The 16,668-nt window shown below is 35.1% G+C and overlaps 1 protein-coding gene across 3 annotated transcripts in view; it reads left to right on the top strand.

Moving 5' to 3' along the window:
- Positions 1–16,668, top strand: part of PLCL2 (phospholipase C like 2) — a 101,840-nt gene that overhangs the window by 50,526 nt on the left and 34,646 nt on the right. For all 3 annotated transcript variants that reach the window (XM_031590200.2, XM_090142596.1, XM_090142597.1), the window contains exons 3-4: positions 2,013–4,499; positions 7,465–7,668. In XM_031590200.2, coding sequence (XP_031446060.2) covers positions 2,013–4,499; positions 7,465–7,668 — 2,691 coding nt within the window. The remainder of the gene's footprint in view (positions 1–2,012; positions 4,500–7,464; positions 7,669–16,668) is intronic.

Here is a 16,668-nt window from a genome sequence, read left to right as displayed (position 1 = left end):
AATGCATACATTGTTCTTTGGCTTTATACTGATTATGATCAGGCAAGGTAATACTTCCCAACCCTTGACGGTTCTCATGTCAGGAGGTTATCTGCCATCTGTCTCATGAAAGAGTTTAGAGATCATATTCACTCCTAGATTTGCATCTGAAAAATTGAAACAGTTTTAGCACACTTCATTTCAAGGCCATTCAAGGCCAAAGGAGCTTCGTTGTTCATTTCTATGGGACTGACCCTTCCTGTTTCTTCAAATTCAGTGACATGGATAAATGAGGCTTAAAATAGAACTAAAACCTTGGATAAATGAGGCTTAAAATAGAAGTAAAACCTTTGTGAACAGAAATCACAGTTGTATTTTTTTTTTCCAATTAAGGAAACTTTCCTTTGTCTGAAAGCTCTGGAGAGCTTGTGTAAAGGATATTCTGCTGTCATTAAAGGTGCAATAATCATATGGTTGATTATTTTTTCCAAAACTTGGAATCACGAGTATTAAGTCTACTTCACTGTTTTCATTGAAAAGCTTTGCAGTGCTTATGAATTGAATTATAAAAACAGAATTATTGTACATACTTTTTAATTCTATGAAATTAAATATAGAATATATATGACATGAACTGAAAGTGCATTCTCTATAGATGATTTTTATTTGAATATCTGCTTGGTATTGTAGTTGTTAAAAGCTTTCTTTTCCTCCCCTTTCTGTCATATATATGATGCTTATTTGCGCTGGGATGTACTTCAAATAGAAAACTGTTCAAGGGAAAATTAACAATTTTGTTGTAGAAATCTGGATAAGTTTTTTTCAAGCAAAGCTGGAATATAAGAACATTTCTAAATAGGATACCTAACATAAAGAGGTTATTCCATTAAAAGATTATTTCAGACTACAAGTCTTATAGAGTTTCTTCTCAGTGCATGCAACTGTTTAAACTGTTGCACTATTTTTTTATTCTTAAAAAAGATGCTGATAACGAAAGCAAAAAAAAAGTTATTTATTGAGGAATTGATTGTGTCTAATCTGTTATTGACTTACACTTGTTTGAATCAATATAAATAACAATTAAGCTAAATGACAATATTTTTATTCTTAAGTTTGATTAATGACTTATATATCTAGTTTTCTATCAAGGCTTTCTCTAGCAGACTAAGATCTCAGGGTTCTTTCATTGTTTTATGAACAAAGGTGAACTTTGCTTCTTTTCCTGACCAGGTCTTGCCTTTCCGTTCACTGTCTTTCTGACAGTACACATCTTCTTTGGAACTCGTTAACCTTTAACCCTCTCAGGCAGTCCTGAGTCACTGTCACTGTATTTCCTGAAATTCGGAATGTAGAGTGAATTATCTGCTCCTGTCCTGTCATTTATTTTTCAGTGTAGCTCATTAAGACTAAGGTGGATGGGGGTGGGATGCATGTGACAATACTCTAGACAATCTGAGGGAAGAACATGGATGGGTGCAGTAGAGGAGGGCACTAAGCATGTTAAGTGCTGTCTTGTCTGTACACTTAGATAAGGACCACATCGTATGAATTTTAAATAACTAATTTTATATTACTCTTTCTTTGGTATTCTTGAGAAGACTATGTTGGCGTGGTTAAAGAATTGTGTTTTGTTCTGCAAGTATCTATTGTACTATGTAAAGAGTCAGAAGATAGCTTACTTCCTACTGCCTTGGCTGTAGACCAAGTATTTAAATGGATTATTATTGATAAAATGCACATATACAACATTATTATTTTATTAACATTCAAAACTTTCCTTGATTAATTTTTTGTTTATGAAAAATATATTAAAAAAAAAAAAAGAATGTTATGTCTGTACAGAGGAGCAAATGTTAAGCTATTATCTATGTTTTAATTTGTGATGATTCCAATAAGAATGTTCTGGTCATCACATGTAGACCTTCTTGGAGTGCTTTATTAACTTTCAGGTGTAAGCTGAAACCTATTTCAATATTGAGCAAAATGATACTGATACATGTTTTCTTTTCTTCTCTTCCCCCCTTGTTTACCAGGATGGTACGAAACAAAAACGAGAACGGAAAAAGACTGTGTCATTCAGCAGTATGCCAACTGAGAAAAAGATCAGCAGTGCAAGTGACTGTATAAATGCAATGGTTGAAGGCTCTGAGCTCAAAAAGATTCGATCCAATTCCAGAGTGTATCACCGATATTTTCTTTTAGATGCAGATATGCAATCCCTACGCTGGGAACCTTCAAAAAAGGATTCTGAAAAAGCGAAGATTGACATCAAGTCAATCAAAGAAGTAAGAACAGGAAAAAATACAGATATTTTTCGCAGCAATGGAATATATGACCAGATATCAGAAGACTGCGCATTTTCAATCATATATGGAGAAAACTATGAGTCACTAGATCTTGTTGCTAACTCAGCAGATATTGCAAATGTTTGGGTTACTGGCTTAAGATACCTGATTTCTTATGGAAAACATACTCTAGACATGATAGAAAGTACTCAAGATAATATGCGGACTTCATGGCTTTCACAAATGTTCAGTGAATCGGATGTAGATAATTTAGGACATATACCCCTGTGTAATGCTGTACAGTTTATAAAAGACTTAAATCCTGGTTTAAAAACAAATAAAATTGAATTAAAATTCAAGGAGTTACATAGATCCAAGGAAAAAACTGGTACTGAAGTAACAAAAGAAGAGTTTATTGAAGTTTTTCATGAGCTTTGTACTCGACCTGAAATCTATTTCCTGTTGGTTCAGTTTTCAAGCAATAAAGAATTCCTAGATACCAAGGACCTTATGATGTTTTTAGAAGCAGAACAGGGTATGGCACATGTCACAGAAGAAATAAGCCTTGAAATTATTCAGAAATATGAGCCAGCCAAAGAGGGCCAGGAAAAAGGTTGGCTTTCTATAGATGGGTTTACGAATTACCTTACTTCACCAGACTGCCACATATTTGACCCAGAACATAAAAAAGTTTGTCAAGATATGAAACAGCCATTATCTCATTATTTTATAAATTCATCTCATAATACATACTTGATAGAGGATCAGTTTCGAGGGCCTTCTGACATCACAGGTTATATTCGTGCTCTTAAAATGGGTTGTCGAAGTGTTGAACTGGATGTTTGGGACGGTCCAGATAATGAGCCTGTGATTTACACGGGACATACAATGACTTCTCAGATTGTCTTCCGTAGTGTGATTGACATTATTAACAAGTATGCATTTTTTGCTTCAGAGTATCCTCTTATTTTATGTTTGGAAAATCATTGTTCTATTAAACAGCAGAAAGTGATGGTACAACACATGAAGAAAATTTTGGGGGACAAACTATATACGCAGTCTCCAAACATTGAAGACTCTTATCTTCCATCACCGGAATCACTTAAAGGAAAAATACTAATTAAAGCAAAAAAGCTTTCCTCAAATTGTTCTGGACTAGAAGGAGATGTTACAGATGAAGATGAAGGGGCAGAAATGTCACAGAGAGTGGGGAAAGAGGGTGTAGAACAACAAAACTCTTTGACTGGGAAACGATTTCAGCTTTGCAAAGAGCTCTCTGAGTTGGTAAGCATATGTAAATCAGTTCAGTTCAAAGAGTTTCAAGTTTCATTTCAGCTCCAGAAGTACTGGGAAGTGTGCTCATTTAATGAAGTGCTTGCTAGCAAATATGCCAATGAAAACCCGGGAGACTTTGTAAATTATAACAAACGTTTTCTTGCCAGAGTTTTTCCCAGCCCTATGAGGATTGACTCTAGTAATATGAATCCCCAGGATTTTTGGAAATGTGGTTGTCAGATAGTAGCCATGAACTTTCAGACACCTGGATTAATGATGGATCTTAACATTGGTTGGTTTCGACAAAATGGGAACTGTGGCTACGTCCTTCGTCCTGCTATCATGAGGGAAGAAGTATCTTTCTTTAGTGCAAACACAAAAGACACTGTGCCTGGAGTTTCACCTCAGCTGCTTCATATTAAAATCATTAGTGGGCAAAACTTTCCTAAACCCAAAGGATCAGGTGCCAAAGGTGATGTTGTGGATCCGTATGTCTATGTTGAAATACATGGAATCCCCGCTGACTGTGCCGAGCAAAGGACAAAGACTATGCATCAGAATGGTGATAATCCAATTTTTGATGAGAGTTTTGAATTTCAAATAAATTTACCAGAACTAGCAATGGTGCGTTTTGTAGTGCTGGATGATGATTACATTGGGGATGAGTTTATCGGGCAGTACACTATTCCCTTTGAGTGTCTACAGACTGGTTATCGTCATGTTCCTCTGCAGTCTTTAACTGGTGAAATGTTAGCACATGCTTCCTTGTTTGTGCATGTGGCCATTACTAATCGAAGGGGTGGTGGGAAACCTCATAAGCGGGGCCTCTCTGTGAGGAAGGGCAAGAAATCACGGGAGTATGCTTCTGTGAGAACACTGTGGATTAAAACAATAGATGAAGTGTTCAAGAATGCTCTCCAACCTATACGGGATGCCACGGATTTGAGAGAAAATATGCAGGTACAGTTTTTATCATGAATTTATCAGTACATTATGTGTATTTTTGTATTATGATATGTAAATAACATATGCTTTTTAGAGTCTTATTGCATTTTGTAAGTTACTTGAATCAAGTCTAATGCTGAGCAGCTTTAAAAACTGATTATCTTAGAACAACTTTTGGGGTGATAACATCTACTGATGTAAACGTTGATTCATAGACATATTTTGCCATTTTTTTCTGTGTGAAAAACGTGATTCAGAACTCAAATTTGTTGACTAGACCTATGTTTTTGAAAAAAATTATTAGATATATGCTAGTGGAAAGTACAGTAAGATTTTAGCTTGTTTTTGTAGAACCCATGAGATCTACCTTCCAAATGCAATTTTTGGAGATTCAAATAAAGATTTCAGGTAAATAAGCTCGTTTTAGATCTAAATCAAAGAGGACTTAAAAGTTATATTTTATTTAGTAAAGCTTTTAACTAATTACAAACTTCTGAAGAAATACTAGCAGTGAAATGTAAAATTCAGCAGCTTCATCTGAAATGAAGTGACTTATTAAAACATCGTACTTTTATTTAACATTAAGGGGAAACTGATCAAAGACATCAACGTAGATAAATTTTCTTCATGAATAATGTTATCTTGAAGGGATTCTATTAGTAGTACAGTTTTAAAACTAGTTTTTCTTTTTATGAAAAAAGAAAGTAGTTCAGCGTTTGAAGCTCCCCAATTCTAAGAAATTATTTGAAAGATTTGGAGATAATATTTTGGTTTGTGAAAGTGTTTTGCATTACAAACTGGGTATACAGTGAGCCTTACATGTAGTTAATCTCTCGAAGTAAAATTCTGTCATGTAAGAGGTACTGTATTTTAAGATGGCTTTCAAGGAGTAGCTGAATCTGAGATTTAAGGAGAGTGAAAACGTGCAGTTTTTATAGCTGCTTTCAACTCTTCACTGCATATGCTGCTTTGTTTTCCAGAACTGCTATAATCTGTCAGTCTTTGCAGTATGATTTCTTTGAATGTGAGATATTGGAAGATGTCTTAGATATTTTATTCTCTCAGTTTAAGTTGTGTTATCAACTAAATTGTTATTGTATCTCAGAGTACTATCAAGAAGGTATTTTATGTATATGTAGGAACATTAATTTTGTGTAGCTTTCCTGGCAGGTTATATAATGTGCATAATTTAAAATCTGTATAAGTAAAGGTTTCCAGCTAATAAAAATAAGTAAGCCACTCAAAATAAATACCAGCTTATGTCAAGGAATGTGATTTATGAATTATGGCTTTTGGTGGTAAAGAAGAACACAATGTCTCTGAAGCCAGATACTGAGAAACTGGTTTTGTTTTTAAAATAAACTGGAAGAAGGTAAAAAATAAGGAAGTGTAGGGCAGGAAGTTTAATTTTTTTTAAAAAATCATATTTTTTAATCACAGGTAGCTTTTTATCATCTTTGTTATGCACTACAATGCCATGACAAAAGTTGATGTCTTGATAACTTGTTATGTATCCATCACTGATAAAAGAACAATGGATGTGATGTATGTTTAAATTGTTTGACGGAGTCAGATATAGGGTTAGAAGTCAAAGGTGAGAGTTACAGCTGTATCTTTGTCTTGCCTGCCAGTAGCTAATGTGTATGCCCCCTGTGCTCTCATTTACCTCTCTGTAAGATTATTGTTCATAATGATTTATTCATGCTGTTAAACAAAATCGGCCTGAAAAGACTTTCCAATGTCTTTTTATTTTTCCCTCCAACTGTGTAATTATTGTATCATTAAGCTGTAGTCTGGTTGTTAGAAGTAGTTTGTCTTTGCTGGACATTTACAAAATGCTACTTTACTGAAGTATTCTGTGACTGAATGTAACGGATGTAACATAGGTATTCACATAACTTGGCACAGATACCCTGTATGTAGATATCTTGAAATATATTTTATGTATTTTGTCTCATAAAAGGAATGCAGAATACTTCACATTTGATTATTATTTGCATTAAAGTTGACATTATGTCCCTCAAGGAAATTTGTCCAAAAAAGAGCCGTCAAGATGGAAAATGGTTTGATGAAAATGATTAATCAGTCCTAAAAACTGGTCAGATACCCAGTGTAGGTAAGATGAGAGAGAAAGGAGCATTGAGCACATTTGTTACTTGAATGTGCAATGTTTTTGTTTCTTTCAGGAAAACAAACTCCAGACCTGCCAGAGATCACCAGCTCCCACTTGGTACAGAAATCCTAAATTCAATACAGTGCTGAGAACATTCCTCTCATGGAATTTCAGTGGCTGCTTGGAGTCACATTATATTTCTAATACTGGAAATTCTTCTCAAGTTTTAACATGCAATTTTATATTCCACCATATTGGATAGCAAATAAAACTATAATAAATTTTAAGGAAATATACAAAATTGGAATTTATATAAAAGTACCTGAAAAATTTGTTTAAGTGATCTTGTGGTAGGAGTGACATCAGTAGTGGAGAGTTGGGTTTGTGAATCGCACCAAATGGGAGCCAACAGATCCACAGCACGTCTGGATGATAGTTAAGGTATGTCTAAAGTTACAAATGGGCTGAATTCCTCCTTCCACTCCACCTTGCCTATATAGGATGTTCACCACCTGCTGTTTCTCCTGGTAACGTATTATAAGTTACTTTGAAATATCTTTCAGATTTTTTTCAAAACAAATAAGCAGTATGTTTCAGAATTCATTTATTTGCATTGTTAATTTTAGTAGTGGAATAGGCCACACACTTGTTCTAATTAGATTTTTGCTGCAGCAGGTATTGTTGGAACTTTTAATGTTTCTAGTTAAATACAAGTGTAATCTTGTTTGCTTTAAAGCTGCCAGTTCTTCAGGGAAAAGCTGTGTACGTTTTAGCTCAGCTATTGCAGTGTTGTATATTAACCTGAAAGAATGAGTAATTTAAAATTGTATTTAACTGTAAAGGAAACTCTTTCTTTCCTTTTTGCAGAATGCAGTAGTCTCATTCAAAGAATTATGTGGCCTCTCTCCTGTAGCAAATCTTATGCAGTGCATTTTGGCAGTGTCTACACGCTTGGCTGGGCCTGATAGTGCACCCTTGGTAGTACTGAATCTCAATGATCAGTATCCGACTATGGAGCTCCAAGGGATAGTTCCAGAGGTCTTGAAAAAGATTGTAACAGCATATGACATGGTGAGTAGTCTTTTGTGGTTATTTTATATGCTATCTGAACACTTTCTTCTTAGAATACACAGTACTATGCCTGTTTAGAAAGGTCATTTTAACCTGTGAATTGCTGTTTCATGCTTCATTACATATGTTTGAAAGCCATTCCCTTGAATGTGCTGCAACTGGTAGTGTTTTCATATCAGGTAAAAGAGAAAGATTAATACACTGGAATACATATGGCAGTGTTTGTACATTTTAGAAGGCAAAGTTGTTATAATCAAGAGGATGTAACGTGAAGAGGATGTATTAATTTACCTGTTCTGCAGTATCTTGAAGTTGTCTGCCTATCAGTGAACCTCTTACAATTATTTGCTACTTAGTATTTTTCATTTTATGAACATTCCTTTGGCATTGACTTAGTGTAGGCAGAAAGGAGTCAGAAAAAGTTTTTAGGAATTTTAGTTTTAGAAGCAACTTGAAGTGTTAAAATCTGCACATGCCTTTTCATTTTCCTGTGCTTTATCTTTCTTGGAGAACTCAAACTCATCTAATTAGCCTGTAATCAGCTGTAATATTAACTTCAGCACTTATACTTAAGTAAATGTGTAAATTGTGTCTTCAGAAACTGGAAATCTAACGTTTTACAAGAAGGAAGGAAAATATAATGCATTGAGAAATAATGGATTATACCTACCTACCAAAAACTTGAAGTATCAAAAAAAGAAAGATCCATTGAGCAGATGAGTGTGATTTGAAATGTTCTCCACTTCTGTGATCTAGAACACTGTAACTGAGCTTTATATTTGTTTATTTTGTAATTGCTTTAATCTGATGTATCATCTGACAATAAGAAAATATTTCTAGGATAATTTTGCGTTACTTTTCTATGTTCAAAGGAGAAACCTCACTCAACAAGATCAAGTCACCATGTTGAAAACAGTCTTTGCTATTTAAAAGAAAAAAAAAAAAGAGAAAATAAACTGGTAGCTCAGTTCCATACATATATATATATTTTAAACCATTTTCTAGATAAAATTACTTTTAGAATAATACTATACCAGTGTCCTAAAGTACTAAGTATGAATTGGTAATTAACAATTTATGTAGAGCTTGTATAGCTTAATGATGATGTAAATACAATAAAATTTGGTCTTAGTGGTAGCACAGTTACAAAAAGATGGTATATCTTAGTGGTAGCTTAGAAGACATCATAATTAGGATGGAAACAGACGTGATTGTTGGACTTACCCATATAACATACTTAATGAAGTTCTATTTTGTTGGTGGAAATGTCTCTACCTGTCATTTGTTCTGATGCTGCTCCTTATTTGTTATTAAACGATTCCAAATATTTAAGTTTTTTTTGTTAAAATCCTTTTTTAAAATACTTTTTTAGATAGAGGTGACTCATACATTCAGACAGCTTCACAATGCAATTTTTTTTTTCCTTTTCTCTAATGTAGCTTTAACCCCTCTTCCTGTAGTCTTCAAGTGATTTCAATATTTGTGTACGTAGAAATCTATCTTCATTTTCATTGATTAAAACAGTAGAATATTTATGTAATAGCATATTGAAAGCATTTTACCATCTCTGCTTCTGTAAAGAATGGTAAAGACTACATTTCATACAAACACAAACATTAAGACATGACTTCAAACTTTCAGCTTTAAATAATATTGAAGATTAATAATCAAAACGATGATTTTAACCAAACTTACAAATTAAAATAATGAGATGCATTTCAATTCATGAAACTTGGTCTGTCCAGCTTTGCAAAAAGGTTTAAGCAATTAAAATCAGTAGGATCTACTGGATAATCCTATGTCAGACATGGGAGCTGTGCTGATAGCTCTTTTTTTTCTGAAAGCTCATCTAGATATAAACTGGAGAAAATGTGACGATGCGTATCATTGACCATGAGAAGATGTGAAGCTATCTAGCTCATGTTTCAAAATTTGCTATGGTGACAGATATTTAGAGTGTGATACTATATTAACGAGTTTATTTCTGTATTTCTGGTTTGAATTTAGTAAGCCCTCAAAATGACACACTTTATATCAATAGTTGGTTTTGGTTTGGGGATTTTCTGGCCATCATTGAAGAGCAGGTGGTGTAAAATTGGGCATAGTAATGAGAAGTCTTATCTAGAACTAAGAAAGGGTAGCTGTGCTATCAAAATAATGATTACCTCCTTGTCTTATTTTATGCTGGTTTAGGAGTCAGCATAGATCAAAATTATATTTCAGCCATATTCTGTGACACACGCATAATGGTGTGTCAGTATGCTTAGTATGAAATCATGATGTTAAAAGGGAACGCATTACATATTCATTAATTAAACATAGGTTAACACTGTAAATGCATCAGTAGTCATGACCTTGCATGAATTCCGAATATGGCAATCTGAATGATATTTTCAAAGTAATTCTACTTCAGAGTGAGAGTATTTGGGACAAATGAAATAATTTTTATTTGTCAGATACGCTCTCAACTTTATAAAATCATAGTCAACATAGAAAGCAATGTTCAGCCAAGACTATTAATTATCTAGAAGAATTTATTTGCATTGAAAGCATTAGATGGCTCATCTTTTCCCTGTAAAGTGAGACAAGATGTAAGAATTTTACAGTGGGACAGTCAGTCTGCACTGAAATAATTACAATTATAAAGAGAGTGCAGTACTGCAAGGACACATCTAACGTGAGAATAACTTCAGGTTCTCATGGTAACATACAATTTTTAAGGAAACAACTAAACAAATGATATGTTAATTAGCATGTCACTACATAATTATTTTTATATATGTAAACAAACAGCATGTAATGCTTTTTTTTAATTGCCAGTGTTTGCTACTACATACAGAGGAGCTATGGGTTAAAATAGTGTATCTTTGAGCTTGATGAGTGTTTTTCCATCAGCCTTACTAAAACCAAAAGTTTACCCAGGAAATAAGAAAATCTTCAGCTTTTATTCATGTTATGGCAGTTGAGGTGTCTTTCCAGAAGAATGAAAACAGGTATAACTGGGAAATTTTGAGAAGCTTAAGTTGCATATTTTTTCTCTAGCTACTCCATGCTCCTGAATAAATTTTCTCTATTATTTTTTCTCACTGTTTAACGATGTTTTATTTTTCCCTTTCGTTCATGAACTTCAGCTTCCTTTATGTGATACTTCAGCATGCACTCTGTTGGTGTCATCACACCCATCACTGATCAGTGCTGCAGACTGAAGCTTGGAGTTAAGGCAAGTGCCTCTTCCACACCATTGCATGTTTTTTATGTCTTATGAGATTTAAGATGAAGAGTAAGTAAACTTTAAAAAGTTGTATTACGGCAAGAGAAAAAAATTTATCTTGTCCTAAGTCTGCAGCATTATTCAGTGATGCCCGTAATAGCACTGCAAAGATATGCTAGAGGATCATACAGAGGAAGCCAGATACTGTTCAGATACTATCTTTATTTGTTCTTTGTGAAGGATGAAGTGTCCCATTTGATGAAGATGAGGTTTTCTGAAGTTTGCAAGGAAAAATGTACAAGAAGAAAACTAACATAAAAAATGCAGAAAGCTCCACCTGTGTGAAAGAAGATAAAGAAATACTGCTGTAATAATTAGGATCGATTGTTATTAAAACCTAATTGTATAGTGCTGCTAGGCCTATTTTTTTTCACATTAAAAAAAAAAAAAAAAAAAAAAGGAAAGGAAAGGAAAATGAAAGAAAACAGAAAAAAAATCCGCACATAAAAGTTGTATTGTAATTCAAAGTGTATTCAGACTGATAGTATAGGAGGTCTTAATTTGTTTCAAGTAGTATGGGTAGCTTCTGTAGATGCGCTCTAGGGACAGGATCAAAATCAGGTCTGAGTTTATTGATGCTGAGGATTATGAGATAATGAAAATGAGAGGTATTAAAGACACCAAAGCTTGTAAACCAGAATACACAATCTGATTTGTGAATAGTAATTCTGTAGTAAGCTTGCATCTGGTTATCTGACTGTTGGCAGCAGATTGCATATATAGTCACGTTGAAGTTAACTTCATGTTATGTAGCTGCAAATATTTCCAGTGACATAAGGTAATTAAAGTAGCCTGTATTTTGATTTCCATTCTGCTCAGAAGATACTTTGATATTAATCCTAGAATAGTTATAGACTGGATCAACACTAGCAGGTTTTACTAAAAACTGTCTAAAAATGACTTACTATCTAGGTTTTGATCATATAATATTTTGTCTGCTGCTCAGTACCTTAAATGTTCTTCATCTTTAAAAATCATCATGGTATCCATGCAGATAAATTTGGTGGGACACTTTTGTATCAGACATGCTGGGTTGAAATTTGTAATTCTGACAGAAACAAAAATTGTATCAATTCTGAGGAATGTAAATTTTCCAAGAAATAATTAGGAGATATGTTTTGAGTTATACTTAGCTTGTAAAATCTATATTAGTTACCTTGTTACTGATGTAGGTTCTAGGTCATGGTTACCTTCCAAATGTAGTAAGAGATTTCAGTCATTCTTCTGTGGTTATGAAACTGTATCTTGAGAGAACGTGTAAATTAAGACTTTTCCACTTCCTCTCAGCTTGTTGATGTGCCAGAGCTAGTTAGCTGACAAGCCTTTGTTCCACAAATTATCCTTTGGGATTGAAAGTGTCTGTGCTAACAAGAGATACAAGGTCCAGCACTGCTACTTACTGATTGTTCTTGTAAGATGAAATGAGTGAACAGATTGCTTTCGCTCTCATATAACTCTATTTTGACCTAAATTTTAGGTTTTGGATTGTTGCAAAGAAAACTGAGTTCTCACCAATCTAATCTAACTTTGGATCTCATGTGATAGCATCTGACCTCTGTCTGCTTTGTGCACCTAAAGAAAATCTAGATTTTTCAGTCTGGTGCCTTTTCTGAGGAATATGTGACTGGCATAGACTACGAAAGCTGTGCTTAGTTTTCCCCAGCTGATTCAGAACGTCATTCTTGACTACATTTCTTCTGAAGTTCATGTTACAAGGCATCCTCCAAAATGTTGAAGTCATGTGAATATAAGGAGGATAAATAGATAATTAGCCAGATTGTGTCTAAGTATACAAATATAAGAGCTCACTGTGAAGAAATTCAGGAGCAACCTGCACCGATTTAAAAATAACAATAAATTATTTCTTGAAAATATTGGAAATGAAGTCCATCAGAGTGTGTACAGCTGCTAGCTGATCAAAGAATATAACCGGCAGGAAAGAAACAAAGCCATAAGACTAAATTTTTTTGGCATGCATGTACCTCTGGAGATTGAAGGTTCGTATGAAATATTTCTTTATGTGGAAATCAGTGGCGAATGCGCCTCTAGCTAAATTGCTAGTAGAAGAAATTACAAAGGAAAGACAAAGTGACTGAAAAAAAAATTACTATAAAGTAATGATATTCACTCAAGCGTTCTCAAGGATTGATATATCCAAACTGCTAAATTTCTGTGTGTATCCTCACACCTAAAACTGACTATCTAAGTTGTTAGTGTGGTGCCAGTATTTCAAAAGGTTTCCAGAGGAAATCAAGGATTTTCAGCTCAGACAGCCTGTCATCTGTACTGTGAAAATGGGAAGAGTTCTTTGAAGTCAAGAAGCTTGTAGACAAGGGAGAATAGTCTATTTTGTAAAAAGCATTTGTCAAAGTCCCTTTCCAAATACTTAGGTTGAAATGAAGTTATAACTAAATTTTTTAGCCTTTTAAAATACTTTATTATACCCTGAAAACTGGAGTAAATGTTGACTTTAACTAGAATCATGGGATCATAGAATCACAAGGTTGGAAAGGACCTTGATACAAGATCATTTGTCCAACCATCATCCCACTACCGTTACTACCATAAGCCACTAAACCAGATCTCGCAGCGCCTCATCCAGACGCCTCTTAAACCCTGCCAGGGACGGCAACTCCACCACCCCCTTGGGCAGCCATTCCAGTGCCTGACCACTCTCTGAGAGAAAAAGTTATTCCTTATGTCTAACCTAAACCTCCTCGGGTATAGCTTGCAGCCATTTCCTCAGATCCTGTTTGTTGCCTGGGAGAAGAGGCCAAACCCCTCCTCATCACAGCCTCCCTTCAGGAAGTTGTAGAGTGCAGTCAGGTCTCTTCTGAGCCTCCTCTTCTCCAGACCAAATAATCTCAGCTCCCTCAGCTGCTCCTCGTAAGACTTGTGCTCCAGCCCTGTCACCAGTTTCATTGCCCTTCTCTGGACACGTTCCAGGGCCTCAATGTGTTTCTTGCAGTGAGGAGCCCAAAATAGCTGTTCCAACAGGAGTTTTTAGGAGAGTTATTTGTATTTATTATTGCATTTGGTTGTAATTTTCTAGAAAAAGTAAGGTAGACTGTAAGTATATTTGCAAGAATTTTGATCTAGCTAACATAGCTTGAAGATGTATGACCTAATGATTCCCCAAGAACAGTCCGAGGTGATAAATGGATACAGCTCAGTGTTGAAGAGATCTAAGGGCAAAAATATTAATTTCAGCATATTAGTTGCAATTTAATATTGCAGTTAGCCTAAGTAATATTTTTTTGTCCCGTTTAATTGTAACTGCATATTCTGTTTTTTTTGTTTTTTGGTTTTTGGTTTTTTTTTTTTTTTTTTTTTTGTTTTGTTTTTTTGTTTTTTTTCTAATGAGTTTAAATAGTTGCTGAGTTCAGTTGTTAGTCTGTCAAAAAACCAGTTGAGAAACAAAGTACTGATGGAACATACAGTGAATAGCATGGGCAGTTCCTGCAAAAGCAGCTATGTTATTTGTTATCAGTTCTTGTTTTCCTGTTGTATAACAGGACAGTCATTCTGAACTGCAAGCTGCAATTACACATCCAAAAGTGGAACTGCAGATGATAACCTCAGATTATATTGGCTGTTTTAGTCCAAAAGGGCAGAAGCAAAGGTCTAATTTTGGATATTCAAGCTTCACTGCCAAACGTTGTAAAGTATGAGCTGTTCCACATTGAATGAAATACTCTGATAGTGACAATTTGATGCTTTTGGGAAGTCAAGGTTTCTTTTTTTTTTAAATTAAGAGAATGAATGATGAAAATTTTGATGTCCTCTCAATAATTCCATTATGGCTTATGTCTGACTATTTATAAGAACATAGAATAATAGTACTACATGAGAAGAAAAGTTAATCTGGCTTACTTTCTTGTTTCTAACATATTTCCAATGGCACGTTAGTGGAAAAGCATAAAAATAGGTCACATGAATAGTAACTTTCTTAAATGTACTCCATATTTCCAATAGTAGTTCTTGTTTTCTTTCCCAATGAATTTTTAATGTTTGTCTTTTTGACCACTCCTGTGTAAGAAATGTGGTTATTTGATCTTTCACTGATATTCTGAGTTTCAAAAATAATGTTGCATATTAATTTTTTTCCCAGGGATAGCAGTGTTCTGCTTCTTTTTACAGATGCAGGCTATTTTCCTTTTTTATACACGTGTGTATATATATATATATTTACACGCCTTTTTATTGTCCACTTTTTACACAGTGTTCTCATTCTGTTTGTTTAAAGATAATGAAAAGCATTTTGTTCTGATAGCCAGAGCATCAGGAAAACAACACAAAATTGTTGAGTGTATGAGTTGAATGCCATTGCATGCACAATTTAAAAGAGACCTGCTGGTTATTTTATTTACTCTGTCTTCAATCTGATCTTCTCAAGAGGAATAAAGAGAGAACATACAGGCTTTTAAATACAGCATTTGTGGACTCTTGGTTCCTTTGGTAAATGTGAGAAGTCTTCAGTGTGCACTGAAGTAGCAGTTAGCAGTTTTGTTTTCTCATCTTATACTTTGGACAGTACACAGATAGAAGAAGATCAATTATTCTTCATTATATGGCATCTCTGGACTGTCTGGGCTGAATCACACCTGATTTTTACTTATAATGAAGTTACTATTGATTTTTTTGTTTGTTTCTGTAAGTGTACTGCTAGAAAGCTCAATTGTAAAAATTTCTTTTGATTGAAGATGTCAACTTTAAAATCCTTACATAGAATCATTAATGATGGGAGCCATCTCTGGAAATCATCTTGTCCAATCCCCTGATGAAATCAGGGCCAGCTAGAGCACATTGCCTAAGACTGTTCAGTTGAGTGTTGGATGAACATTTGACAGACTCTCTGGGCAAACTGTGGCATTGTATGACTGCACAAGATTCCCCTGAGCCTTCTCTGCTTGAGCCTGAACAGTCTCAGCTCTCTCAGCTTCTCAGTATGTGAAAGATGCTCCAGTCCTGTTAAAGAACAGTCTTTGTGGCCCTGTGCTGGGCTTACTCCAGTAAGTCCCTATCATTCTTCTGCCTTAGAGCCCCAGACTGCCCTGGGTGTTCCACATGTGGCCTCAGCAATGCTTAGTAAGGGGGAAAGATTATTCCCCTTTGTCTTCTGGGGATGTGCTTCCTTTGTTCTTTTCTCTTTGTTATACATCAGGGCCCTCTGGTCCTAGTCTCAGAAGCTGCCTTCCAGTCAGTCAGCCTCCAGCCTGTACTGGTGCACATGGAGTTCATTTCCCTTCACTGAACATCACAAGGCTCCTGTCAACCCATCTCTCCAGCCTGTCAAAGTCTTTCTGAGTAGCAGTACAGCCATGTGCTGTACCCACCCTCCTCCAAGCCTTGTACCTTTTGCCAGCTCGCTGAAGGTGCACTGTGCCCCATCATGCAGGTGATAAATGGAGGTGTTATACACTGTTAGCTCAAGTATCAGCCCCTGGGGTATGCCACTGGTGACTGAATCAGGCTTGAGGACCCCTTTCTCTTGAAAACTTAGTGGCATTGATCTAGCTGTCAGTTAACTGTCAAGATTTAATCACTGGTTATTGAATTTTGAACTGAGCTCAGTAATGTGAAGAGCAGTTTCCAGCTTAATGGAAGTTCACTGCTGTTGATGTTCGTGTTAGATAAAAGCATGTTTCAGAATGCTTTCAGTCCCCTCACCATTAGAATAATTCACTTGGGTTCTGAGGTTTAAAATGAGTTCAGAATCTGATTTTCCA

This window comes from Phasianus colchicus, chromosome 6 (genome assembly GCF_987193195.1).
Source record: "Phasianus colchicus chromosome 6, bPhaCol1.hap1.1, whole genome shotgun sequence".
Lineage (NCBI taxonomy): Eukaryota > Metazoa > Chordata > Aves > Galliformes > Phasianidae > Phasianus > Phasianus colchicus.
This window is presented reverse-complemented; position numbering and strand designations above follow the sequence as displayed.